Source organism: Lynx rufus, unplaced genomic scaffold (genome assembly GCF_022079265.1).
Source record: "Lynx rufus isolate CCGP_SWC_20201006 ecotype Redwood Valley unplaced genomic scaffold, mLynRuf1.p SCAF_29, whole genome shotgun sequence".
NCBI classification, from domain to species: domain Eukaryota; kingdom Metazoa; phylum Chordata; class Mammalia; order Carnivora; family Felidae; genus Lynx; species Lynx rufus.
The window spans coordinates 58970-86714 of record NW_025814844.1 but is presented as its reverse complement, the minus strand read 5'-3'; the positions used below and the strand labels follow the sequence as shown (position 1 = coordinate 86714).

The window sequence follows — 27745 nt, the reverse complement described above, 5'->3', positions numbered from 1 at the left end:
CCCCCTCCCACTGCTTTCAACTACCCATTCCTGCATATAAGGACTACACAGGAAGCTGCTGGTTTTGGCAGGCTTTACTCTTGACTTTCTGCAGCTATGACAGCTTTCGTTGGGCCCTGAGGACAACCAGGTACATGTGACCCCAACTCCAATGACCACACCTCAGAGCCATGTCCTCTCACCCTGGCTCTTCTGAACCTGCCTCCCCATGGACGTTGCTCTGGGGACTGAGAAGCAGCAGAGACCCCGAGGCTTTGCTGGGGCTCCAGGTGCCTCCCAGATGCTAGTTCAGCCTGAGCGCCAGCCCTGGTCTTCCCCAGCTGGCCTTTGTTGCTCCACCGCCAAACTGCCAGCACACCCCTGGTCACCAGGGACCCATGAGAAAGAAGCCCCTTGCCTCCCTGGGGTGGGTACTCCCAAATCCTTGCCTCTGCCCTGGGAGCAGGAAGGAGTTTGGCTCCTACAGCCCTTGTTCCTCCCCTACTGATATGGGGCTGTGGGGGGTGGGGGATTTCTCCAGCAGGCAGGACTCAGACCCTGAAAGATACCAGGCCAGCCCACTGGGGGTCTTTGTGTCCTTTGGGACGTGCAGATGCCCTGACAGGTTCTTAGATATAACCTTGGGTAGCAGATGGACAGCTTCCCTAACCCCATGGCTCCAGTGAGCAGGTTCCAGGGCTGGGGGGTTAATGAGGAGGCATATAGAAGATCCCAAAGGATCCAGTGACCACTAACTCAACCTCTTCACCTTCTCCTCCCCATCCCAACCCTCCACACCCCAAGGGCTACTACCAAGAAGGAGCTGATGCTCATAAGCTGGGCAGGTGTGAGACCAAAGGGTGCCTGTGCCCTTGCCTGGGGTGCCAGGGGGTTGGATTATCTTCCTACACACCCCTCATTCCATGGATGAGGCCCAGAGTTGGGTAGGAGCCCACCTCAGGCAACCCAACATGGGAGCAGCTGACCCCTCTTGTCAGGCTTCTTTCTACCTTGCTTTAGACTCCAGTTGCACAGACCCCAGCGGGGCACAGCTGAGAGGGAGGGGTTCTACCTAAGATGGGGTGTAGGTAGGGGGAGGAGGGCTGGAGTCCGCCATTGCCAGTGGGAGGGTCAGTGCTGACAGCTGGTGAGTAGGCCACCTCTGAAAACACTGGTGATGGAGGCTGGGAGAGAGTTCTTTAGACCTAGACACAGCAGGAGCCCCACTGGACCATTGCCCTGTCATGTGCGTATCCCAGGGGCTCCCCTTCTCTGTGGCTCCTGTTCTGCTGCAGGTCTCTATACGAAACTGGCTTCTCTGGCTCCCCCAGGCAGCATCCTGCTAGAGCTGGAGTCAGGGGAGAGACAGTCTGTCTGGGAGTAGAGGGTGGAATTCTCCCCTCCCCCATACCTGCTCCTGCTGGGGCTTTGCCCAGGAGGTCCCCAAGGTGGGCCCCCACCCCCACCCCACAACCAGCAGGGAACAGCTGCAGGCCTCAGGAACAGGCCAGTGAGTGGGAGACCGGAGCCTTGGCACGGTCACTCTGGTGTCGGTGTCTGGCTCCCAGACTGGGTCCCCTCTAAGACACCTGGGCAGCCATGCACGGGGGTGCAGAAGCTGGTTCTGTCTGCTCGGGGTTGGTGGTCACCTTCGGAGCCTTTGCCTGCAAATGAGAACATCATATCAGGGCTCTGACCAACATCCTCCAAGGTGTAACAGAACCCAAGGATCTGGACGGGTCCGTGGCTCACCTCCTCATACTTGGTCCTCCAGTAGAAATGGGCTTCTTCGTCCACATACAACAGCAGCAGATCACAGAAGAAGGTGATCTGGGAAAGGCAGGGCAGACCTGTGCCCTGGCCCTCAACTTGCCCTTCTACCACCTCCCTGGCCCTCACCACAAGACAACGTTATGCACGGGAGAGGAGTGGGGGGCGGGGGGTGGGGCTCAGGTATGCACTTGGGCAGGCCTGGGCACGCAGTTGCAACCAAAGGGAGCCCACGTTAGTCAGACTCACCACACCCAGCCAAGCTGCTCCGGTGCCCAGAGTGATGGTCGTGGGGATGAGGCCGAACTTCCCTGCCTGAGACCGACCTGGGCTGAGCCTCTAGAGCTATGACCGTCTCCCCCTCCTACTCCTACCACCCATTGCCTTCACCCAACACCTCCTACCTGCCCAGTGACAAGGATGTCGAAGCGGATCCCATAGAGCTTGAGCAGACTCCGAGCCTCCACACCTGAGGCTTTCCGCCAGTGAGTGGCTGTCCTGAGGGTAGGAAAGTCTGGTGGCTTGCTCTGCTGCCACTCCTGGGCTGGGCTGGTCCTCCCAGGCCTCCTTCTTACCCATCCATTGATTCTAAAAACCCCCATCCCCAGCTGTCTCCCCCTGTGCCATTGCTGAGGACCCAGGGAAAAGGCAACCTGGGACCTGCCCCGTAGAAGCTCCCTGCCTGCTGAGGGGACAGAGGGGACAGCAGGATCCCTACATAGACACTATTACTGGGGGAGGGGGCAGGTAGGGAGGCAAGATCTGGGCTGTGTGAGTCCAAAGGGCAAGGGGGAACTCACTACCCCTAGAAACTGGGTGGGAAGGGCTTTCTACAAGGGATACTTTGAGGCTGGTCTTCCAGGGGTCAGGAAGGAGTGTTCTAGACAGAGACAGTAGGACAGGTAAGAGCACAGAGGTGCAGGAAGCAGAATGTGGGTAGGGAGCCAGCCCCTCATCATTGCAAAGGGCCGGGGAGGTCAAGGAAGCCAGGCCAGGAAAAGCCCAGTGAGCAATGTCAAGGGACATGGTCTCTAGGCCTGGGGGCTGTGTGCGCGTATGTGTGACAATGACCAGGTGACAGGAAGTGACAAGGATTCCCGGCAGGTTGACGGAGATCTGTTTAGGAGACTCAAAGACATGACAATAAATGCAACACAAGATCCCTGAAAGCATCCTGGATCAGAAAATAAAAAGATAAAGGACTATTATTGGCATGGTTGGAGAAATTCAGAGTAAATATTCGATTTACTCTGCCAATGTTAAATTTATTGAGTGTGACTGTGGTACCGTGGTCACGTGGGTAAGGTCCTCATTCTCAGGACAGTGTTGAGAGGAAGAGTGTCAGATGTCTGCCACTTACTCTAAAATGCTTCCCTTTGAAATCTATCTAACTCTATCCAGCTCGTTCTAGAGAGGGAGAGAGAAAGCAAATGTGGCAAAATGATAAAAAATAAAACCAAAACCAAAAAAATCCTAGTGAACCCAGATAGAGGGTATATGGCTTTGCATTTTTATGTAGGTTTTTGAAATTTTTGAGATAAGACCTAAGGGAAAAGTAAAAAAGAACCCCCCCCCCAGCCGAGGAGGGAGGTGCTAGAGGCAGGGTGGGGTGGGAGAGGGGCTGGGGGGGTTGAGGAGTCCCAGGGAACAGAAGGGGGATGGGATCAGGAGGGAGGCTGGACAGAGCCTGTGCTGGGGGACCAGAGCTTAGGACACCCCTCCTGCCCCTGGGGCCCTCCTCACACACACAATGGACTCTCCAGAGAGCTGGGCCAGGGTGTGGCCAGTCCTGGTTGCCACAGGACAGTGGGGGGACCTGGCTAAGGAACAGCAGGAGGGCAGTAGGGGCCGCACCTGAAGTTGTAGCTCCTCTCCTGCAGCTGGAAGGAGTAGTGGGGCCGACAGTCGGAGCCCCCAGCATCCAGGTCACAATCCCAGTGGACTCGGACGCCCACAGCACCTCCCTGCACACAGCACATTGCTCGCTGCTTCACCAGCACGCAGGCCCCGGGACCCTCTCCCTGAGCCTTCCTGGAACTCTTCCCCCCATGGACCCACCAGCAATGCCAGGTCCTCAAAGACCCCTCCAGCTGCAGCCACGAGATCCCCAATGCGGAACACAGGGCAGTAAGGGCTGTAGCGTGAGTCGTAGCGACAGCGCTTGAAGTAAGTGGCGTCCCAGGTGTCTAAGGCATTGGACCTGGGGGTGGGGGTGGGGGATGGGACAGACGGTCAGGTAAGACAGGACACAAGGAGGGTCTGGGGCCAGCAGGACACACCCACACTTACTTGGAGAAGTTGAACTTGCTGAAGGTGACAGTGTTCTTGATGAACAAGGTGAAGTTCTCTGCCTGGACCAGTAGGGGCTTCCTGCTGGTAAAGAAGTGAAGGGCAGACTCCTGGGTTCTGGGGCCTTGTCCTGGAGGTGGGTGGGGGTGGGTGGAGAGACTTACATGGGCACAGTGCCGCTCTCCACGGGGCACCAGCCCTGGATCTCACAGGTCCTGTGGGTCCCGTTGAATCCCACACATTGGCCCGTTTTTATGCCTTGAGAATACAAAACAAACACCAGGCCCTCAAATCTCCACAGGGCCAGGGGATGAGACAGGGCAGGGGGCCACTGACAGAAAGGAGAGATGCAGAGGCACCACCAGGCCTGCCCTCAAGAACCACCCAGGGTCCCAGCCCGGGCCCTGGAGCCCCCACCCAGGGGAGCCCATGGAAGACAGGGCCCACAGTTACCGACCGTGGCTGTGTGTCCCCGTCTCCCCTTCCGGACAGTCCTCATCAGCCCAGCAGTTAGCCAGCGGGATGGAAGGGTGCTGAGGTGGGGAAAGCAAAGTTGCCAAGGGCTCGGGGACTGTTTCCCCTCTGTGACCCAGTCTTGCAGTCTGCAGGGACACAGCCCTCCCTGCCTTAGCTGCATAGAGGTCCCTGAGTTTGGGGGCACATGGCAAAGCTGGAGGGTAAAAATAAAAGGAGGTGGTTGGAGGAGGAAGGTGGCAAGCACCCCCACCCCCCACCCCCCGCCAGATAGGGGTGCAGGTGCTGCATTCCAAGGCAGAGCAAGCCTCCTTCCTTCCTGATAGCTCTCTCCTGGCCGGAGGCCCAGATCCTCTGGTCCACCTCAGACAACAGAACAGGGAAGGTGAAGGAACTCTGGGAAGGGCTAGTTCATGCCAGAGTGGAGGGGTGGGGCACGGTGAACAAAGGGCAGGGACCTAGTTGGAGGGGGCTGGGTAGGGAAGTGGCAGGACCACACACACTTGCTGAGGGACCATAGGCTAGTCCCTCCCCTACTTATTCTTGGGTAAAACAGGACACAGTCACAGCGTTCTGGCGATCAGTCAGAAGGGGGGACTAGCAACCTTTCTGGGGGTCCTACATCCCCCAAAGAGGAAGGCACACTCTCAGACACAGTTCTGCCCCAGGCTGACAGTGAGCACCATTGTCCAGGTTACCTGGCTCAGGAGCAGAAGGAGGAGCGGTGTGCCAGGGTGGCAAGAAGGACTTGGGGACTCCAAGCCAAACGAGACAGTGGGACTGTGTGGGGTTGGGACCGTGATACGTGGGCAGAGGACAGAGTGGGGCCTCCTGTGTCCTGAGTCCGCCCCTCCCCTCCACCCTGGCTGGGCCACCCTCTCCTCCAATCGAACCTCATGATAACCACCACGGGGCCGCTCTCTGCATCATCTGCCTCATTCATTCAGCAGAGACCATCCCTAGTTCTGCCATGCTCCTGTGATCAAGTTTAGCTCTTTCACAGAGTTCACAGGGCCCCTGAGGTCTTGGGCTACCCCCTTGCCACCCGAATCCAAATCTAGGCTCCAACCCCACTCAGCAGCAGGTGACCCTGGAGGTGCCTCATCTCACATAGCTTGGGGCCTTTGCTCATACAGCTCCCTCTGCCTGGACCGTCTCAAGATCCCACTTGAGCCTTGAGTTCTGTGGGAAACCCTTCCTGAGGCCCTGAGCTGGCAGACATGCCTCCCTGGGTCTGCAGCTGCAGCCTCTGCCCCCATCACGGGACCGGCCACCTTGGCTGGGCTGCCTATGCAGGAGCTCCTTGAGATAAAAGGGGGTGGAGTCTTGCAAGCCCAGCATCAGGCCTGGCCCCCAAGAGGCTCAGCAGTTGTTTGCTAAAGGCTGTGAGTCTCCAAGGAGCACAGCCAATATGTCGGGAAGGACCGGATGACCAGGACCGCCGAGAAGAGCTGGCGGGATCTCTGGTGAGTCTCCAGAAGCCATGTTGTCAGATCTGATTACTTCCCAGCTCCAGTAGTTTCATAGGAAGACCTAGAAGCTGGGACATGAGGCAAATCACATGGATCCAGAAAACACAGAATGATGGCTTCAGGAAATTTTCAGGACAGCCTACAGCCTGAACATTAATCAGATGTCCTCTGAGCATTTAGAAAATGAAGGACATCGTGTGTGTTTGCCGTGTGTAAGCACATCCTTTGTGCACATGCTTCACATCCTTTGTGGACAGAGCCAGCCTAGGACATGTGATGCCTCCAGCAACTGTGGTGGCACCAACAATCAGGACACAGGGGACAGGTGACCACACAGTTACTCCCCAGCCCTGCAAGCAATTAAATGTTAGATGTGATTTAAAAAATTTTTGTTTAAGTTTATTTACTTTGAGAGAGCGAGCAATCAGCGGAGGGGCAGAGAGAGAGAGGGAGAGAGAGAATCACAAGCAGGCTCCTCACTGTCAGCATGGAGCCCAGTGCAGGACTCAGACTTACAAACTGTGAGATCACGATGTGGGCCGAAACCAAGAGTCGTCGATGCTTAACCGACTGAGCCACCCAGGTGTCCCGTGTTAGAGGTGATCTTAAAAAGCTGTTACCATGGAAGTAGGCTTCCAAGGCTATGTCCTGAGTCCCAACTGCTCAAACAAAATCCACAATTGGAGAACCATACACTTAAAAACGGGTAAGATGCGGGGCACCTGGGTGGCTCAGTCAGTTAAGTGTCCGACTCTTGGTGTCAGCTCAGGTCATGGTCTCGAGGTTTGAATTCAAGCCCTACATTGGGCTCTGAGCTGACAGCATAGAGCCTGCTTGGGATTCTCTCTCTCTCTCTTTCCCTCTCTCTCTGCCCCTCCCCTGCTCTCTCTCTCTCTCTCTCTCTCTCTCAAAAGTAAACAAAAAAAATTCTTTAATGGGTAAGATGGTAAATTTTATGTTACATGTATTTTATCACACACACACAAAAATTTGAGGGAAAAAAAAACCATAACTGGAGAGAAGAGCACTGTGCACTGTGACAGACGCTGGATCCATGGGTCACCCTTAGGCAAGGGACAACGGGGAGATTTTAGGTGGAAAACCTGCAATTCTGGATGAGGAATAGACAAGAATAGGATGAGCGACTCTGGTGTGACCACAGTTGTAAAAACTGCCCGGGACACCTGAGTGGCTCGGTCGGTTAAGTGTCTGAGTGGAGCTCAGGTCATGAACTCGCGGTCCGTGAGTTCAAGCCCCGCATCGGGCTCTGTGCTGACAGCTCAGAGCCTGGAGCCTGCTTCGGATTCTGTGTCTCCTTCTCTCTCTGCCCCTCCCCCACTCGCACTCTGTCTTTCTCTCTCTCTCAAAAATAAATAAAACGTTAAAAAAATTTTTTTTTAATGCCCAGAGATCATAAGTGACCCTGAGGTCAGCATAAGCTGGTGTTTTCGTGCTTGCCCACAAAAATGGAAGGTGACTTGGGACACATTAATAGAGTCTGTGCATACAAGAGAGGAAGGGCTCTATTGGAGCTCACCTGAGTCTTATACCCAGTTCTGACAAACTGGAAGGTGCCCAGAGGTGGGACCAGGAAGGGAAGGGGCCTGGATATCTCACAGGGGGCTACAGTGGAAGACTCCAGAAGACTGCTTGGAGGACCAGAGACTGGGCGGCCTTGAACATGTGACTCTACCTTACTGAGATTCTCATCTTAAATGGGATCATAGTAATTGCTTTTTAAAAATTTTTTGTAAATGTTTATTTATTTTTGAGAGAGAGAGAGAGAGAGAGAGAGAGAGAGAGAGAGAGACATACACACGCAGAGTGTGAACGGGGGAGAGGCAGAGAGGGAGACAAAGGATCTGAAGCAGGCTCCAGGGTCTGAGCTGTCAGCACAGAGCCTGACGTGGGGCTCGAACTCACAAACTGTGAGATCATAACCTGAGCCGAAGTAGGACGCTTAACGGACTGAGCCATCCAGGTGCTCCTGGATCATTAGTGATTCCTACCAGGCAAGGTATTTGTGAAGACTAAATGGAATGATTCACTAAAAGGTTTTCGCTCAGTGCCTGGGATACAATAGCATATATATACTAAGCCCTCAGTTACCTGGGAAGGCGAGCGGAGGACATGGCTGGTGACCCAGGTCCGGCAGCGGAACTAGGGACCTGCTGGGAAGCTCCTGAGCAACCTTACCTCTGGACATCTGTCCTGAACTTGTTCTGGCGTCACAAGAAAATTGGTCACCAAGAAGAACACATTCTCTCCCTAGAAAGCAAGTGTCAGAGTCAGTCTCTGCTTCCCTCTCCAAAAGAGAGAGGCCAGAAGCTGGCAGCTTGGCTTGTGGGGAAAGGGGTCCTGGCCCCATCAAGTCATCAACTCTGCCCCAGGAGAGCGCCTCCAGTGAGGCAGGTTGAAATAGAGAAGAGAGGCCAGCTGGGTTTCTGGCCTTTTCTAAGCCCACAGCTGCCTCTTTGAGACAAGTGTATCTTCCATGTTTGTATTCATTCCTTCAACCAGAATTTTCCAATTGCCTCCTGCTTCCAGGCACTGAAGATCCAGAGCTGAGTTGGACCAGGAGCCTGCCCAGGCTAGTCGGGAGGCGGGCCCCTCGTTGCACACATGGTCAGGGGCCAGTGGAGCAGGCGGTGAACTCTGCCTGGGCAAACGGTGGCTAAGGACAGGCGGGGTGGCTGGCATCCAAGCGCCGTGTGTGTGAGTTCTGAAAGTTTGGGGCAATGCACACCCAGGAAAGAGAGAAGGCAGCAGGTGTGACAGCGGTCAGGATCTGGAGGGACTCGGTGGCCACCACTATGGAAAGGAAGTCTCCCCAGGGTGGAAACAAGGGTTGTCAAGCTCTGATTGATAACATATAGGACAGCTCAGGCTGGCTGCTGGGTAGAGTGCATCCGGGGACCCACTACCCACTAGAAGGTCACGGCCTCACACAGGTACGACACAGGCAGCAGTGAAAACTACTAGGAGATGGGATGGTCAGAGGGAGGGACAGGTCCAGCTTTGGCCCTCATTGGATGAAGAGAGGCCACACTGGGAGAGGGAGATGATTTTTCTATGGACGTGGTGGGTGTGCACCCAGGAGGCAGCTGTGCTAGAGGCAGGTGGTCACTGGGGTTACAGTTCTGGCACTGGCAGGATAAAGGTAGAAACTGAGGCTGTGGGCAATCTGGGTAAAGGGAGGAGCCAGAAATGCCTCGTGGGAGGGCCAGAGGAGGAGTGTCCCAGGTCAGGGAGGGGAGCATTCAGGAAGCTCAAGGCCCTGGTTCCCCACGCTTCTCCTGCCCCACCCTCAAGCTCAAGCCTTGAGTTCCTAAACTTTCCACTCTTCTAAGTACAGCCTCTGTAAAGGCTGTTCCTCTGGCCTGGCTTCCTGGGCTGTCCCCTTGTCCTCCTAGACACTCCTTACACATCCCAGAAAGCCCTATCCAGGCACCACTCCTCTGTAAGGCTCTTCCCAAGCCCGGCCCTATGACGGTGCCAGCACCCTGCTCTGGCATCACATGCCTCTCTCACACACATTCTCTGCAAGGGTGGTATCAGAGGTGTCACTGCCTAGCAGCAGAACCACGGCACCTACCTGTGGTGGCTTCACGAAGTCTGCCACATCCCACAGTCGGTTACCCAGCTCCTCGATCTGGGTCACAGAAACCCCTTTGAGTTTGGTGATGACGGAAATCTGGGGGTCCAGGTCTCGCTCCTGGTAGCCTTTTTTGGCGAGGAGAGCCCACCTTAGGAAGAATTGATGGGCAGTGTGGCACGTCCCCGGCCCATGGTAAGCAAGTGGGACCCACCCTCTCAGCCTCTCTCCTCATACACCCTGCAGGCTCCCAACCCAGGATTCAGGGCCCCTGGCTCCCCTCCAGCCTCATTTTCCACCCCAAACACCCTGCACAGATCAGAAGCTCCAACCATGATCAGAGAGCCAGTCTTTCATGGCACCCATGGGCTTGGAGATGCCCATCACCTCCTCCTTCACCAGCCAACACCCTCCTCCTGTCCTGGCTAGGCCCAACTCCTCCTTAAAGACCCCCCCGACCCAGCTAAAATTGGTGGTCTCTATCGGGGACCTTAGTGCTGCAGCTCTCCCAAACATCAGGAGCTACTTCCTACCCCACCAGGGGCCTCCTGGGTATGGGTGGGGGCCCATCTTGCTCTGTGTGCAGACCTCAATATGGGCCTGGCAACAAGGCACAGGAGAGGAGGCAGGTGGACACACAGGAAGGAGTACACAAGCATACAGCTTGCTCTTGTATCCACTGACCTCCAGACAGACAAAGATCCTCCCTTCTGCCTACTTGCTCCCCTGTTCCCACCTGCTCCCCTCTGCTACCACCAGCTCAGCCCCCGAAGAGTCAAACCCTCAACCCTCAGCCCAGGACTAAGAGTCATTATCCCTCCAGCCAGTGTGGCCCAGGAGCCATTCTCTTACCCCACCACGTAGGCCATGACCCCGAGCTGCAGCAACCTCTGCAGGGCGCCCACCCGCCAGTTCCTGGTTATCACATACTTCTCCGTTTTGTAATCCAGAAGCCCCCAGCCCGCCAGGGCCCCCGGGGAGCCCATGCCTCCAGCTCCTGCTGTCTGCTGGGGCACATGAGTCAGCACAGCAGCTGCAGCCACAGCTGAATAGGAGGTAAAGCAGGCGTCCAAGCCGGCGGGCCAGCAGCTTTTAAAGGGACACTTCCACTGGGACAGGTTCCAGCCTCCACCCCTCAGCCCTGGGTTTAGTCCCAACCACCAGCTGCCCAGGGCCTGCCACCCTCTCCCTCTGCAGGGGCCCAGGGCCAGGCAGAGAGGAGCAGCCCCTGCAACCTGCCCTCTGCCTCACTTCCTTGGGGGAGGGAAGGAGGAGGAAATGACAAGTGTCATAGGTGCTGTGAGAGGGCAGCATGAGGACTGCAGGAGCCCAGAGGAGGGGTCAAGAAAAACCTCAGGAAAGGGGCGCCTGGGTGGCTTAGTCGGTTAAGCGTCCGGCTTGGGCTCAGGTCATGATCTTGCGGTTTGTGAGTTCAAGCCCCGCGTCGGGCTCTGTGCTGACAGCTCAGAGCCTGGAACCTGCTTCAGATTCTGTGTCTCCCTCCTTCTCTGCCCCTCCCCTGCTCACGCTGTCTCTGTCTGTCTCTCCAAAATAAGTAAACGTCAAAACAATTAATAAAAGAAAAAAAGAAGGGAAGAAAAACTTCAGGAAAAAGTGATCTCTGAAGTGACGCTTGCAGATTCTGAAGTTCAACAAGGAAACTTGGAGAGGAATGTTCCTGGTGGAGGAAATAGCATATGAGACGCCAGAGCATGAGAGAGAACTGGCAGCCATACGGTGAGAGCGTGACTCTGGCTCCAGAGAGGAGGGTGATGGGGCTTTGCAAGGCTCCCCAGGCTTTCTCGTGCCGTGCGCCCGCAGAGCGCAGGGACTAAGGCACAGACTCTGGAGTCAGCCACGTTCCCCAGTCCGTGGAAGGCGGGGAAGGGGGACCGATGCTGAAACCGTGGAGCACGCTCTCATCCGCTCAGCTTGTCAGCAGGCTAAAGGTCTACCCAGGCCAGCGACGGTTTCTATAGCAACCCACAACACCTGGGTTGCCCAGACGACGGCTGTCGGGAGGGGAGCGTTCCTATTGGCTGCAGCGGACGCCTGTTCGCTGCACGGCATATCCAATTGATCGGCGCAGACGGAGGGTCCGCCCACATCCCTGGGGAAGGGCTCGAGTTGCTGTGCAGTGCAGTCTCCGCCTCATTGCTGCCACTGAGAAATGGGCGTAACTATGAGGGGTCCCAACAAGAGGCCTGGGGAGAATGAAGGCGAGGAGGAGGAGGAGGAGGAGGAGGAGGAGGAGGAGGAGGAGGCGGCGGCGGCAGCGGCCGCTGGGCATCTTGCAGGAGCTCCGGAGGCCGAACAGCGTTCGGAAGTTGATTCAGACTCCGACCAGGAGACGGAAGGTGCTCCCGGGCAGGGATGGGGGCAGGCCTTTCTCCTCAACTGGGAGCTTATCCCGCAGGGTTGCAGAGGGCAGGCTGGGGCCAAGTAGGCAGGGGACCCCTGTCCAGCAGGGAGCGCACCCCTCCGTGGGACACCTTCAGGACAGCCTGTGGTCTCTCCAGTCCTGTGCCCTCCCCACAATGCTCCTGGCGGCATCAGGAGTTCCATCTTTAGAAGACGCCTCCAGGGGCGCTTGGGTGGCGAAGTCAGTAAAGTGTCCCACTCTTGATTTCCGCTCAGGTCCTGATCTCATGGTTTCATGAGTTTGAGCTTGAGGCCCGCATCACGCGCTGTGCTGACAGTGTGGAGCCTGCTTGGGATTCTCTCTCACTCTCTCTCCCTCTCTCTCTACCCCTCCCCCACTCACACTGTCTCTGTCTCTCTCAAAATAAATAAATAAACTTCAGAAAGAAAGAAAGAAAGAAAGAAAGAAAGAAAGATCTCAAAAGAAAGAAATAAGCTTAAAGAAAGAAAAGGAAAGGAAAGGAAAGGAGAAAAAAAAAAAAAAGAAAACACCTCCAGGGGCACCTGGCTGGCTCAGTAGGTGGAGTGGGGGACTCTTGATCTTAGGGTTGTGAGTTTGAGTCCCATCTTGGGTGTAGAAATTACTTAAAAATAAAATCTTAAAAAAAAAGAGGGGTGCCTGACTGGCTCAGTTGGTTATTAAGCTTCGGACTCTTGATTTCGGCTCAGGTCATGACCTCACAGTTTGTGGGATTGAGCCCCAAGTCAGGCTCTGAGCTGACAGGGTAGAGCCTGCTTGGGATTCTCTCTTTCCCTCTCTCTTTGCCTCTCTGCTGCTCTCTCGCTCTCTCTCTCTCTCTCTCTCTCTCTTAAAAGTAAATAAATGAAATTTAACAGAAAGAAAGAAAGAAAGAAAGAAAGAAAGAAAGAAAGAAAGAAAAGAGAGAGAGAGAGAAAAGAAGAAAACACCCCCAAAGTGATGTTAAAATGCAAAAACTCCACCAAACTGTGTAAGAGGGGGTGTCCTACCCAGAAATGGGATCAGGGCTGGGTTTTCCCAACCCCCAGGAACAACTAAGCTAATGAATGTATAAAACAGAATTGTTTCAGTTTCTTCCCCCATAAAATGTTCACAAAACATACGTGTTCTGCAACCCAGTGGAAAACACATAGCATGCACTTTGGCATCAGACAGGCAGGGTCCTGATCCTGGCTCTACTCAGATTAGCTATTACTTTCTGCGTGACTTTAGGGAAAGGATTTGCTTTCTCTGAGCCCCAGTCTCTACTAGCAGAGGAAGAAATACTTCTAGAGGGAAACACAGACTGGATGGTGACAGAGGGTGGGGGGGAGGAGGCTACTGTGTGTAGAGAGGGATCTACATTCATCATCTCCCTGTCTCCTATCAGGCATCCATGGGCCTGGAGAACTGGTCAAGGACACCCTCTACCTGAGGTCTTGCCAGGCCCATAGAGTTGTGCCCGCCTCCTGCTTTCTGCGCCAAGGGAGCGCCCCAGAGCTGAACCTGCGGCACCGTGGCCTGGGGCCCCAGGTAACCTTGGGGAAACCCCGGGGCCAGGCTTGTAGTAAAAGGACCTCAGAGGCAGCAGCCATGGAGTGGCCCCTTCTTGAACCCATACTGCACACTCCCCAACTTTGCTATGTGCCAGGCATGCCCCATCCCCTGTATCTGGGTGACAGGTAGGATCGAGGCTATGACAGAATTCAGTGTAAGGGTTGAGGGGCCTGCAGGGGACCTCTAACCTGCTGGGGGGGGCAGTCAGGGAAGGCTCCAGGAAGTGAGATCTGGGTGCAGCCTAAAAGAGAAGCAGGTGTCCCCTGGGCATGTGGGAAAGAGAGAGCCTTCCAGTTGGAGGGCACCAGGTGGGCTGAGCCCTGGAAACAAGCCAGGGTAGTGGCTAGCCGTGTCTGAGGCCTTCGCCCCTAGGAAAGACCAGGCCCCTCAGGCCCCTCTTTGTCCAAGGGTGCCCGGGCTCTGGCTTTCGCACTGAACTCCAATCCCTGTGTCAAGCGGCTGGACCTTCGAGACAATGGGCTCTGTGGGGCCGGTGCAGAGGCCCTGGCAGGTGCCCTAAGCAAAAGCAGCAGCATTTGTGGTAAGTGCTGAGTTTGGGGCTGGTGGGCACATTTGAGTCCTCCCTTTCCTGAGGGGTGTGGGCTCCCCCCATAGCTGGGCCTTCTCACTTGGGGCCTGTTGGTGTTGCTGGTGCAGGGGTCTTAACACAGGGTGGGGCTGATGGGGGTGGAGTTAGAATCTCTGTGGTGCCCCCAATGCTGGATGCTACTCCTCTCCTGATTGCCTACTCCCCACTCCCCTCCTTGGCTGGCCAGCACCTCCCCCTCCATATGGTGGCCTCCCATTGCCTAAATGCAGGGTGAAAGGGTCCTCCAACAGAGAGCCAAGGGGTGGGCAGTGTGAGAGGGTGGAGGGCTGGGTGGGAATGAAGTGGGGCTGGATGCAAACGCCACCTCTACCACCGATGAGCCACCTTCTACCAGGGATGACCCTGGGCAAGCCATTCACCCTTGCCGAGCCTTACTTTTCAATCTGTGAAATGGCCCCAACGATACCACTTAGCCCTTGGAGTTGTACTGAGTATTAAATGAAACTGCATATGTGACATGCTCCAAGCATGGCCACCTGGGCCGTCATTGCCAGTTCCCAGAAATGCATCAGTGAAGACTTCTGTGGATGTATTATATCGCTGCCAGGCATGAATCATCAACAGGGTGACTGGATCTCCATCGCAGGCATCCTGCACAGCTCCATGAAGTAGGCGGTTTTAACCCCTTGACAAAGAAGCTTGTGGATGCGTGGGGTGGGTGTGGGCATCAGAGAAGCTGCCTGGGGGCCTGGGGAGAGGCAGCTGGTGAGTGGCAGAGTCACCATGCGACCCAGGATGGTCCAGCTGCAAAGCCCCTTCTGCTGCCTCAGGTCTGGAGGTTTGGGGGATAGAGGAAGGCGGAAGAGGGTGGTGCCGGGCTTCGGATGCCACTGATTGAGAAGTGGTGCTGACCCCTAGATGTGGACCTGTCGGAGAACCAGCTGGGAGCAGTGGGAGCCCAGGCTGTCTGTGCTGCCCTCATGGTGAACCCAACCATGCAGAAGATACAGCTGGCAGGAAATGGCCTAGACGAGCAGGCAGCCCCGTACCTTGCTGAACTCCTGCTGGCCCACACAGGCCTGAAAGCCCTGGACTTGAGCTATAACCAGCTGAATGACCAAGCAGGTAACATCTGACCAGGGTCACCATGGGGGCACTTGAGCCCATCTTCCTGGGGCAGGGGTGGGTGAAGGTTGGCAGAACCATTCTGAACATTCATACTCTGGCTCCCATTTCCCATGTTCCACTTTAGCCTACCCCTCTCCCTGTCCTTCCACACAGAACCCTTAATCCATTCCACGGAAGTCATGGCCTGCTGCTGCATGTGCTGGGTGCTAATTTAGCCACTAGGGACCCAGTTGTGAACAAAACAAAGTCCCTGGCCTCAAGGAACACACGTTAACTAGATAATTGTCTACAATTATTGGTGCCACAAGATAAACAAAAGGAATGATTTTAGAGAAGAATGCTATAGAGAGGTGGTTGGGGAGGGCTCTGTGAGATGACATTTAAGCTGAAATGCGCAGGGTGGGAAGGAATCAGCAATAGCAAGACCAGAGAGAGAGAGCATTTAAAGCAGAGGAACAGTAAACATGCAGGCTTATTTCCCAGACTGATAGACACCGGTGTGACTGGGCTAGTGAGCCAGGAGAGAGGGGCCAAGCTGTGAGTTGAAGAGGCAGTGGAGAGCTTCAGGCCTACAAATCTTGGCAAAAGGCATGAAGATTTTATTTCAAGTACCGTCTTCACGGTACATCCACTTTGATGGGATTTCTTGATCTCACCACTTTCTCTCATGTCCCGGGGCCTTTGCACAGGCTGTCAGCTTTGCCAGGAGCATGCACTTCTACCTGTCTGTCCTCAAGCACTCCAGTCAGTTACAGGAATCACTCAGGACCCTGGGTTAGGAATACAAATTCCTGGGCCCTGGGCCTGCTGAACCAGAATCTTGGTGGGGGGATGCCCATGCATCTACATTTTAATGGGTACCCCAGGAGATTTATCTGATCAAGACAGTTTGGGAATCACTTTTCTGTCTCAAGCTGCTTAGGGTAGGAATGGTACCAGCCTTGGCCTTTGAGAATCAGCCTTAGAATTTAACTGCCAGAGAGCCATTTACCTTCTAAGAAAATTATCTTTTTTTGAGAGAGAGAGAGAGAGAGAGAGAGAACACAAGGGGGGTGTGTGTGGGGAGAGAGACAGAGAGACAGAGAGACAGAGAGGAGACACAGGATCTGAAGCAGGCTCCAGGCTCTGAGCTGTCAGCACAGAGCCCAATATGGGACTCGAATCCATAAACTATTAGATCATGACCTGAGCTGAAGTCAGTCGCTTTAACTGACGAAGCCACCCAGGTGCCTCCCTTCTAAGAGAATTATCATGAGAAGTCTGTGAAATTAAAAGAGAAGTTCAGGGCTGCTTGGGTGGATCAGTCGGTTAAGTGTCTGACTTCACCTCAGGTCATGATCTCGTGGTTTGTGAGTTCAAGCCTTGCATTGGACTCTCTGCTGTCAGCACAGAGCCCACTTCAGATCTTCTGTCTCCCTCTCTCTCTGCCTCTCCCCTACTCTCTCTCTCTCTCTCTCTCTCTCTCTCTCTCAAAAATGAATAAATAAACTTGAAAACAGGGAGAGAAGTTTATTTCAGACTTCCAAAAAACTAAGTATAGATGTCTCCCAGATCTTCACAGTGAAAAGGTAAGCACCAGAGAGACAGCCAGGATAGTAGGGGCCGGAAGCTAAAGCTCTGTGAAGCCTGCACAAATATGGAGTATGGAGGTCTTCATCTTGGAAAAGGACAAACTCAGCAGGACCATTTTGTTTCCCTAAATGGGGATCTGTGGGGATCTCAACTGCCTTGAGGGGTGAAGAGCTTAGGTCTCAATCTCCCGATCTGACCCATGGCGAAGGTAGCCCCTGCCTCATAGTTGGCTACAGAGGTCATGAAGACCAAGTATGGGAATTTCAAGAGGCCAATCATGCATGTTGGAGAATCTCCTCACCCTCTAGTTGTTCAGAAAGAAGGGTTTCCCTACAAAGTGCGGACCACCACTCTCTCTTCTCAGCCCTAGAAGCGTCTGTATCTGAGAACCCGCCGTGTCAGACCCAGTGCAAGTGTGGAATCCAGAGTCCTAGCTCAGGAAGGCATCACTGGGAGTCCTAGCAGCCTTGCAGGGAGCTCTCCAAGGTGCCAAAGCATCTTGCTCCAGTGGGTCCTGCTGGAGTAGTCTGGCTTGCTTGCTTGCTTTCTTTCTTTCTTTCTTTCTTTCTTTCTTTCTTTCTCCCTTCCTTCCTTCCTTCCTTCCTTCCTTCCTTCCTTCCTTCCTTCCTTCCTTCCTTCCTCTCTTTCTTTCTCTCTCTTTCTTTCTTTTAAACATTTTTAACATTTTTATTTATTTTTGAGAGACAGACAGAGCGCAAGCAGGGGAGGGACAGAGAGAGAGGGAGGCACAGAAGCAGGCTCCAGGCTCTGCAAGGTCAGCACAAAACCCGATGCAGGGCTCGAGCCCACCAACTGTGAGATCATGACCTGAGCCAAAGTTGGATGCTTACTGGACTGAGCCACCCAGGTGCCCCTGTTTCTTTCTGTCTTTCTTTTTGCCTTTCTTTCTGCCTTTCTTTCTGCCTTTCTTTTTTTCTTCATTCTTCCTGTCTTTCTTCCTGTCTCTGTCTTTCTTGTCTTTCTTTTTTCTTTTCTTTTCTTTTCTTTTCTTTTCTTTTCTTTTCTGTCTCTCCTCTTTCTTTCTCTTTTCGAGATTTTATTTTTGGGGCTCATGGTTGGTTCAGTAGGTTGTGCTTCTGACTCTTGATTTTGGCACAGGTCATGATCTCACGGTTTGTGGGATTGACCCTGAGTTGGGCTCTGAGCTGAGAGTGTGGAGCCTGCTTCAAATTCTCTCTTTCCCTCTCTCTCTGCCCCTCCCCTGCTCACTCTCTCCCTCTCTCAAAATAAATAAATAAACTTAAAAATATTTCAGGTTTAAGTAACTTCTACACCTAAGGTGGGGCTTGAACTCACAACCCCTAGATCAAGAGTTGCATGCTCTACTGACTGAGCCAGCCAGACACCCCCCAAGCAGGCTAGTTCTGCTTAATTAGTGCATCTGTTTTTCTTCCATGCATTTCTTCAAACTAGCCTCACTAAACCTGCAAGAGGAGGAGCTGAGACCATGGAGAGGAGTCAAATTCAGATCCTTGAGGGACTCCTAGGCTGATGGGAAAGACTGGCCAGAAAAGAGAGGTCATTAGATCAGAGCCTGGAAAGATAGAAGCATAGTGGACTTGGGCCTGAGGCAGCCTAGCCCAGGTGGGTAAGCAAGGCTTCCTGATGTCATGAACCCAGGTTAGAAGGACGAGGAGCTGTTATCCAGGTGAAGAAGGGGGTCAACAGTTCTACACAGGGGGACAACCCAGAGGCATGGGAGCAGGTCAGACTGGCTGAATGCTGACAGAGTGGAGAGCATGATGGGTGGCTGGGGCTTCTCTGCATTTTATAAGCTAAAAATCTCTCGGGGTTTCTTACCCTGCACTGCACCCTCTTTCCTTTCTCCACCACAAGTGTCTCCTTTGCACACAGCTGCACCAGCCTCATCACCTTTTGCCTATAGACTATGGCACAAGCCTTCCAACTGGTGTCCTGGGTTCTAACCCTGCCCCTGCCTACCCCAGTCCATACCCTACACCTGCCACTAAGGAGCCCGGCCTTGTCATTTCTTAAAGCCCTCCCTGCCTACTAATCGGTTTGTGCCCAAAAGTCTTGGTCCAGCATTGATGGCCTCTCAGTATCTTTCCAGTGTCCATCATTGCTACCTCATTTCACTGGCTTCCCCCCACCCACCAGGCCTGTGGGAATTTCCTCAGGTGTTCTATGCTCCCACATGCCTCTACACATTTGCTCTTTCCCATGTCTGTTCTCCACTGTGCATGCACACACACCTGGTGAGACCCTCAGTCTTCAAGATTATCTCCTTTTTCCTCACTTTCCTGACCCTCCTCAAAAGGGAGTAAGTCCCCATGCTGTTCCCACACATCCCCATTTGTAGTCTATAATAACTCACACCCCATTAAGTTGTATTTACATTTGAACAACATGGGTTTGACTGCGTGGGTCCACTTATACACAATTTTTTTTTATAAATACAGTCTAGTATTATAAGTGTATTTCCTCTTATGATTTTCCTTCTTTTTTTAAGTTTTATTTATTTGTTTTGAGAGAGAGAGCAAGCACGTGCATAAGCGGGAGGGGGCAGAGAGTGGGGAGAGAGAGAATCCCAAGCAGGCTCCATACTGTCAGCACAGAGCCTGACACTGGGCTTGATCTCACAAACCATGAGATCATGACCTGAGCCAAAAGCAAGAGTTGGATGTTTGACCTACTGAGCCACCCAGGTGCCCCACATAATTTTCTTAATATTTTCTTCAGGTGGGGCGCCTGGGTGGCTCAGTCGGTTGAGCATCTGACTTCGGCACATGATCTCACCGTTTGCGAGTTCAAGCCCCATGTGGGGCTCGGTGCTGACCGTTCAGAGCCTGGAGCCTGCTTCCGATTCTGTGTCTCCCTCTCTTTCTGCCCCTCCCCCGATCTCTCTCTGTGTCTCTCAAAAAAAAAATAAACGTTTAAAAATAATAATAATATTGCGGTGCCTGGGTGGCTCAGTCGGTTAAGCGTCTGACTTCAGCTCAGGTCATGATCTCTCAGTTTGTGAGTTTAAGCCCCGCGTTGGGCCCTGTGTTGCCAGCTCAGAGCCTGGAGCCTGCTTCTGATTCTGTGTCTCCCCCTCTCTCTCTCTGTCCTTCCACTGCTCACGCTCTGTCTCTCTCTCTCTCTCTCTCTCTCAAAAATAAACATTAAACAAATTTTTAAAAATAATAATAATATTTTCTTCAGGTTACTTTATTGTAAGAATACAGCATATATATGTATAACATACAAAATATGTGTTAATCAACACTTTACATTCTCGATAAAGTCTTCTTTCTAAAATCCAATAGCGGTAGGCTGTTAGTAGTTGAGGTTTGGGGGGGCGGTCAAAGTTATAGGCAGATTTTTGGCTGCACAGGGGCTGGCACCCCTAACCCCTGTGCTATTCAAGGGTCAACTGCTTCTCCCCCATTAAATGTGAATTCTTTTAGGACAGAGCAGGCCCATATAGGGTTCAACTTGGTGACTGTTGTGCCAAGCGGAGGCCCTGGCACACAGCGGTCATCAGTATTATTTTTTGAGGGAAAGAACAGAGTGAATAAGGCCTGTCTTGGTGTTTCTGAAGGGGAGATGCTTGGACCAGCCCTGGCAGAAAATACTGGACTCACCGAGCTTAATATAAACTGGAATCACCTTCGAGGACCAGGAGCTGTAGCCTTTGCCAGGGCACTGGAGGTATGAACACCTCTGTCACCCATCTGCCCTCTGGCCTGTCCTGTGGGGACAGTCTCCCAGGTGCCAGCTTCCTATCTTTGCAGCTCTTCAGAAATGACCCTTGGATCCTTCAAGCAGAGCTTAAAGAATATTTTGTTTGGTGATTTTAATTGTCCCAGCCCCATTTCGTGACTCCAAAATACCGTGCTCACTCTCATGTCACTTACTCAAGGGTCTGCAGTTCAATGTTGCACACCTTCTCCATTTATTACAGACATATGGCTGGTGGGGGACATCGTGCAGTCTGGTGACACATGCCTGCTATGGGCACATGCAGATGCTTCCCTGAGATGACAGCCCTGCACCCTGCGTCCCAGCACATAGTCTTAAACATCCCACCTGCTTCCTTCGATGTTGTGGTTCATAAGCCTCAAGAATGTGTGGCTCCTAGCCCCTGCCAGGATGCCCCTGGAGCTGGCTAGCTTTGTGGGGCCGTCCTCAGGGAACAGCAGCAGCTGCCTTGCCCCCCTCCTCAGGGGCTGACCTGGGGATCCTGCCCCACAGGGTGGTGGGTCAGGCTCTGTCCTCCCAGTGCACCCACAAGCTCCTGCCCTTCTCCCCATCACAGCCCCCCCAAAGCCCTTCACCGGAGTCCCTCTGTCATTCTGCTCTGTGCCTCAGAGGACCTGCCCTTGAGCCTCGCCCCCCCCCGCCCCCAGCAGCCATGGAACCAGACCACTGTGTCCCTGGGGTCTGCTGCTGAGCGGTGGGCCTCTCAGTCTCTGAGGATCATCCACACCCACAACCACCCTTGGTGCCGCGCTTCCAGTCATTTAGTTCTCCCGGTCACCGTCATCCAAGCCACAAGACTCTTACCAGGAACCTCTGACCTTCTGCTCTCAGCCCGTGCTTTTTTGCACCCTGGGCCTCCCGGGCTCTGAGGCGGTGACCCGTGGCTTTCCCCACTTCACAGGTGGTCTCCTGGCTTCACTCTTTTGCATTCTAGGCAAACATCTTCCTGAGAGTCCTGGACATCTCATACAATGGCTTTGGAGATCCTGGAGCATCTGCAGTGGGTGAGGCACTTAAGACCAACAATGTGTTGGAAGAGCTCAACATGAGGTGAGGCACACAGGGTGGCCCTGTGTCACAGTCTCCAGATCCATAGCCACCTGAGGGACCAGGGACTCCATGATCCTGTTACTGTTTACCACCTTAGCAACTCCCAAGCCTACCACAGTTTACCCACGATGGGGCTTGAGACACAATCCAAGAGCACCCAGCTCCCTCCTTCTCACTCAAGTTTAGCACTGGGTTGTTTTTTTTTTTTTAAGTTTGAAAAAAAAAATTATTTAAGTAATCTCTACACCCTACAAGAGTTCAAACTCATGACCCCAAGATCAAGAGTCACGGGCTCTATCGACTGAGCCAGCCGGGTGCCCCTCAAGTTCAGCACTTGTACCTTGGAGCTCATAATTCCTGACGGATAGGTGGGGGCTGCTAGTGAAAACATATATGTAAAACATCTTCACTTAAAAAGGGGAGGAGGGGTGCCTGGGTGGCTCAGTTGTTTGAGTGTCCAACTCAGTTTTGGCTCAGGTCATGATCCCAGGGTCGTGGGGGGCGGGGGGTAAGGGAGGGGAAAGTAGGGGAGGGATGCTCCAGGTGTGCTTGCTGAGTGATCTCCCTCAACACTGGGAACCAGGGTTGTTATCCAGCTTTTACATACTGACCTGCCCAGGGTCCCTGGGGCATCAGTGGAGGCTGGAACATGAAGCCCAAGCAGGTGGATGCACCAGCAACACCAGCTTGGACCCTGGGACCATCTGGCTCTACACAGCTGCTCGGAAGGTAGCAAAATGCATATGTCTTTCTGTTGCAGCAACAACCGCATCTCTGCAGTGGGAGCCCTGAGCCTGGGCCTGGGCCTCCGGGTCAACCAGACACTGAGGATTCTTGTTGTGAGTGCTAGCCTGATGGGGCAGGCCCCAGCATAGACCTGCCTGTATGCGTCCACACAGATCCCTCCCCTGCCTCATCTCCCCACTCCAGTGGCAGCAGAGTACGAAATTTCTAGAGCCCAGATGAGGGAGGGGACCTCCTGGTTTCCTCCTATGACTACTTCTTTCCCTTGCCATTCCCTCACCCACCTGTGACCTGACCCCGGCACTTCTTCCGACTCCTCCCTCGTCCATCCTTCTCCCCCCAACCCCCAGCAGTGTCACCTCCACCTCCCGACTGTCCTTGCTCCTTCTCAGCTCACTGGGTCAGCCCAGGTGTACCGTTGGCTATGCTCAGACCTACTTGAGGCCTTGTGTGACAGATGGGGTTTCCCTTTCTTCAGCATTGCCAGTCGGGTAGGAAAAGGGAGGGTGCAATGGAAGGTGAAGCCCAAGTGGGCCACTGTGCTCAGAGGACAGGTCCTGGGGGGCATCCAGCCCTGCCTGGCTCTCAGCTCCATCAACTGGCAGAAGAGCCCCCTGTGGGCGTCTGGGTGGCTCAGTCAGTTAAGCATCAGTCTTCGGCTCAGGTCATGATCTCATGGTTCATGAGTTCAAGCCCCGCATCAGTCTCTACTGTCAGTGCAGAGCCCACTTTAGATCTTCTGTCTCCACTCTCTGTGCCTCCCCTGCTCATGCGCTCTCTCTCTCTCTCTCTCTCCTCTCTCTCTCTCTAATAAACATTAAAAAGAAGAAGAAGAAGAAGAAGAGCCCCCTGAAGCACTCCCATCCACGCTCCCCCCTGCAGCCCAGACCTCTCTTAAGCTCTGGATCCCCATTTACAGCCACCTGCTGGACCATCCCCTAGATGTCCCATGGGCATAAAGCACAACCCGAAGGCGTCCTTTCTCTCTAAGGGCTGCCTCTTGGTGGTGGGGGAGGGGGGGCTCCTCACTGAGTCAGAAGTAGGCGCCCAGTGCTCACTCCTCCCTCTCTTTTCCTTGCCTTCCAACCTTCATCTTACTTCCTGCAGGGTGCTGGGGCTGCCTGCTCTTCCTTCTCACTTCCCCTCAAGGTCCGTTGACCTGTGAATTTCCCATCTCTCGTCCTTCCTTCTCACCTGCCAGTTGATCTTTCTAAAGCAGAAACATGCTCCCGTCCCCTCCTTGCTTTAAACCTGTCAACGGCTCCCCTCTGGATAAATCCAAGGTTAGTAGTATGGCATTCACCGCACATTGGGCTCTGGGCTCTGCCACAGCCCCTCTGCCTTCCACCGCTGAGGTTCATTCGCTCACCCCAAGCTGCTCTGAATTTTCTGCACATGATGCAATTTCTCCCCTTTGTTTTGCTCCTCCTGCTCTTGCTGAAATACCCAGCTCTTCCCGCCTCACCCGTAAAGCTCAGTGCGGGTGCGTAAACTTCACCTCCCCAGAAGAGTTGATGTACACTCTCATTGCACTTATCACACTGCATTTTCATGATGTTTCCTTTTCCTCTCCTCCCCGTGATGGGCGAATTCCTTAAAGGCAGAGCTGTGCCTTGTGTGTCCGTATCTTTGGCACCTGGCACAGATTTGGGCATATGGTGGGCGCTCAGCCAGTGCATACTCCCTTCCCCTCTTCCCCAGCCTCACCGCCTCACCCAGGGTGTTTTGTCAGTGGAGACAAATTCTGAGCTGAGACAGTGGGGCTGTCCTGAGGCACTTGTCATCAGAGATGAAGAATCCTTCCCTCCCTTTTGACTTGCTCCACCTCCAGCTTCCCTGGGCTCAGTTTTTCTCAATTGTGTGTGTGTTTCTCAGATGTCCAGGAATCCCATGCGAGGCGAAGGCTGCTTTGGAGTTCTAAAGTCTGTCCGGGATAATCCAGGGTCTGCCCTAGAACTGCTGGACTTCTCTGTAAGAGCTTTTCATAAATCTCATCTGTGATCCTTGCAACAGCCCCACGAGTTCTCATTTAGAGGAAGAAAGTAGGGATTAGAGAAACAGCATGTCCTGCTCAGATACTCAGTGTGGCTAAGTCTGAGTTCCACCCCAGGCCTGAATGGAGGGTCACAGTGCCACTGTGGCTTTATTTCCACTCCTGACTGGGGGATACCGTTGCGCTCTCATCTCTGACTCATGCCTGGGTTCTTCATTGGCTGAGAGAGAATTGCCTCAGAGGACACTTAGCTCACTGTTCACTGACGTTTGGATTTGAAGGTTCAGTACTTACCCACCTCACCCCCTGGCCTGTTCTGCCTGCAGGTGGATATTGGTGCTGGAAGATTCACTCGTGTGGCTTTGAGGGAGATTAAGACTCCTTTTCATTCAGTTGTGGGTTTGTTTGTTTTTTATTTTTAGGGGAGAGGGGCAAAGGGAGAGAGAGAGAATGAGAGAGAGAGAGAGAGAGAGAGAGAGAGAGAGAGAGAGAGAATCTTAGGCAGGCTCCATGCAAAAATGGAGCCTGATGCAGGGCTCAATCCCATGACCCTGAGATCATGACCTGAGCTGAAATCAAGCTCAACCATCTGAGCCACCGAGGCATCTCAATGGTGCCTTTTTAATATAGAAAATTCAGGGCACCTGGGCGGCTCAGTTGGTTAAGTGTCTGACTCTTGCTTTTGGCTCAGGTCATGATCTCATGGTTCATGAGATCAAGCCCCATGTTGGTCTCTGCATTGAAAGGAGGGAGCCTGCTTAGGATTCTCTCTCTGTCCCTCTGTGTCCCCCTCCCCTGCTCGCTCGCTCTCTCTCTCTCAAAATAAATAAACTTAAAAATATATAGAGAAAATTATATAAGCAGTAAAACATTAAGGAGAGAATCCCCAAACACAAGTTATTAAACTGAAGTCTAGTCACAAATCACTGCTTATTCTAACCCTCATTTATTTAAAACCAGATTTGTGTCAAAGTCTTTCCAGAGACGTTTTTACAGTTCCAATCCTTCAGGCTTGGGACAACTGATGCTTCCTTCTTCTTATTGCTTATTGCTTCCTTCTGCCTGCCCAGTTTCTACAGCTCCAAAGCCAGAGAGTAGCATGCCTTGACCATGTTCTGCTTGCTCTGAGAATTCCTGTCAGCACTGGATTCCATCGTTAAAAAAAAAAAAAAAAAAAAGGAATTATATATGAAACTTCTGCAAAAATACATGCTTATTCAATATAACGTATGGTTATTAACAGAAGCTTTTAGCATAACAGAAACACCACAGACTTTGGAATCAGGCCTGGGACCAAATCCTGAGTCCATCAACATGGGATCTTCTGAATTGGAGAGCAACACCTGTCTAGATGCAATGTTCCATTTTCCTATTCCTTGACTGTTATTAGTCTAATCTCCCTAGCCTAGATCTTCTCAGTTTTAAGGGAAATACTTCAGGGCACCTGAGTGGCTCAGCTGGTTGAGCGTCTGACTTCGGCTCAGGTCATAATCTCACGGTTTGTGAGTTCGAGCCCGGCGTCAGGCTCTGGGCTGACAGCTCAGAGCCTGGAGCCTGCTTCGGATTCCGTGTCTCCTTCTCTCTCTGCCCATCCCCTGCTTGTGCTCTGTCTCTCTGTATCTCAAAAATAAATAACTGTAAGGGAAATACTTCTAAATCCTTACAGTTCATGTAAAACCAGGGCTCAGCCTGGTCTTTCTGTGAAATGAGGCTAAAATCTCCCACCCAGAGTCATTGTGAAGATGGGATGAGATAGCAGACCCCACAGAAAAGGCCTATGTAGAGAAAGACACTATTGGTGCTAGTATCCTTCCCCTCACTCCCCGTGCCTTTTCATTTGTTATTGAGGAATAACGTTTATGCTGAAAAGTGCACATGGATTGGGGTGTGAATTTCCACAAACAGCACAGACCTATGCAACCAACCCGCGGGTCAAGAAATCACAGACTCCAAGGAGCTCCCCGGAGCCCCTTCCCTTCCCTATTTTCATAGTTTGGGGACTAATGACATTGTCATCCATAGGAGAGAAGCTGCCCTAAGGATTTTCTCCAAAACCTTGTGTGTACCAGCAAAAACCAGCAAAGTTCTCAGAAGGTGGTAATGTACTGCCTTGTAATGGGTTTCTCCTCAGGATATCCAAGTGGACAGAGAGTTTGATGACCTCGCTATCTCAGTGAAGGTAATTCTTCCAGCACTTTGTATCAAGACTGCTGCCCACAGAGTGGAGTACAAAAGACTTGCCTCCAGTCTACACCCCGTCCCTACTGGCGTCTGTCCCTAAGTGACTGCGGTATGTGGCTTCCTCTCACATTGGCCACTTCAACTTCCATGTGGAGAGTTCTTGGCCTCATGATGCTTTATTACCACTTGAGTCTGTAGTGAGTCCCCATGTCAGCTGGGTGGTAAGTCTTGTGGAGCCTGTCTTCATGATGACTCAGACACTTGTACCCTCCTCTCCATCCCATGGCCTCTGTTAATGCAGAGGGTGGGCCTTCCTTTGCTCACACTAATTTCCGTAACATGAACTTGTGCTGTGTGCTACATGTTGAGCTGGGTATGGGGTCAAAGATCTCCAAAGTTCCTGCCTTGGTGACTTCAAGAGACCATGAAAATATAAGGTGGTGTGTGACTGGCATTCCCAAACTCAACTTGCCAGAGCGCAAACTGACACAAGGTTTTTGGAAGGTTTTTGGAAGGTTTTATGTACCAAGAGCCTTAAAACTGCCTATGCCCTTTGATTCAATGGTCTGACTAATCTGCTCTTCAGAAATAACCAGAGATGCATAAGAATATTGATGTCCAGGGGTGCCTGAGTGGCTCAGTAGGTTCATGAGTTCGAGCCCCGCATCGGGCTCTGTGCTAAAAGCTCAGAGCCTGGAGCCTGCTTCAGATTCAGTGTCTCCCTCCCTCTCTGCTCCTCCCTCACTCGTGCTCTCTCTCTCTCTCTCTCACAAAAATAAATAAATATTTTTAAAAGTTTCACAAAATATTGATGCCCAAAAATGCTCACTGAAAGGCTGTTTATAAATATGAAAATTGGAAATAATCTAGATGCCCAATAACAGGGGACTGATTAACTAAGAATTGGAACTCTGCAATCATTAAAAGCCAAGCGTTCAAAAAACATTGAACACGTTAACAGTTCATGAAAAAGCACATGGTTAATGTTAAGTGAGAAAATCAGGATTGAAAAAAAATCACATGGTTTGTCTGGCAATTCCTTAAAAGGTTGAACCTGTAGTTTATCACAGACCCAGCAATTCGTGTCATAGAGAAATGAAAACATGTGTTCACAGCAGCTTTATTCATAATATCCACAAAGTACAAATGTCCACCAACTGATGAATGGGTAAATAAAATATGGTATAGGGGCACCTGGGTGGCTCAGTCAGTTGAGCAACTGCCTTTTGATTTCAGCTTAGGTCATGAGCTCACGAACCTTGGGATGGAGCCCTGCATCAGGCTC

At 52.7% G+C, this 27745-nt stretch overlaps 2 protein-coding genes across 2 annotated transcripts; one reads left to right on the top strand and one right to left on the bottom strand.

The window, feature by feature from the left end:
* Positions 1-1559: 1559 nt before the first annotated feature.
* LOC124519785 (P2X purinoceptor 6-like) lies at positions 1560-10589 on the bottom strand. Its single transcript, XM_047090201.1, has 12 exons — positions 10432-10589; positions 9580-9730; positions 8181-8252; positions 4496-4571; positions 4203-4296; positions 4039-4119; positions 3808-3949; positions 3604-3713; positions 2154-2247; positions 1999-2064; positions 1732-1809; positions 1560-1643 (listed from the first exon to the last, which is right to left on the bottom strand). Exons 1-12 carry the CDS (start codon positions 10563-10565, stop codon positions 1560-1562), a joined length of 1182 nt encoding a protein of 393 aa, XP_046946157.1. The 5' UTR covers positions 10566-10589.
* A 1172-nt stretch (positions 10590-11761) lies between these two features.
* On the top strand, positions 11762-26560 carry LOC124519828 (leucine-rich repeat-containing protein 74B-like). The gene is made up of 9 exons (XM_047090261.1): positions 11762-11936; positions 13350-13492; positions 13925-14057; positions 14985-15191; positions 20332-20441; positions 21427-21542; positions 22303-22381; positions 24162-24257; positions 26411-26560. The coding sequence occupies exons 1-9, from the start codon at positions 11762-11764 to the stop codon at positions 26558-26560; spliced, it is 1209 nt and encodes a 402-aa protein (XP_046946217.1).
* Positions 26561-27745: the final 1185 nt, after the last annotated feature.

Bases quoted from the DNA above. Each gene is read 5' to 3' on its own strand.
- LOC124519785 (XM_047090201.1), bottom strand. From the start codon at position 10,565: ATGGGCTCCCCGGGGGCCCTGGCGGGCTGGGGGCTTCTGGATTACAAA. The intron at 9,731-10,431 runs GTAAGAGAATGG...ATTCTTCCTAAG, and splicing joins GTCATGGCCTACGTGGTGGG to GTGGGCTCTCCTCGCCAAAA. The intron at 1,644-1,731 runs GTGAGCCACGGA...TCTCATTTGCAG, and splicing joins GGAGGACCAAGTATGAGGAG to GCAAAGGCTCCGAAGGTGAC.
- LOC124519828 (XM_047090261.1), top strand. From the start codon at position 11,762: ATGAGGGGTCCCAACAAGAGGCCTGGGGAGAATGAAGGCGAGGAGGAG. The intron at 13,493-13,924 runs GTAACCTTGGGG...TCTTTGTCCAAG, and splicing joins ACCGTGGCCTGGGGCCCCAG to GGTGCCCGGGCTCTGGCTTT. The intron at 14,058-14,984 runs GTAAGTGCTGAG...GCTGACCCCTAG, and splicing joins CAAAAGCAGCAGCATTTGTG to ATGTGGACCTGTCGGAGAAC.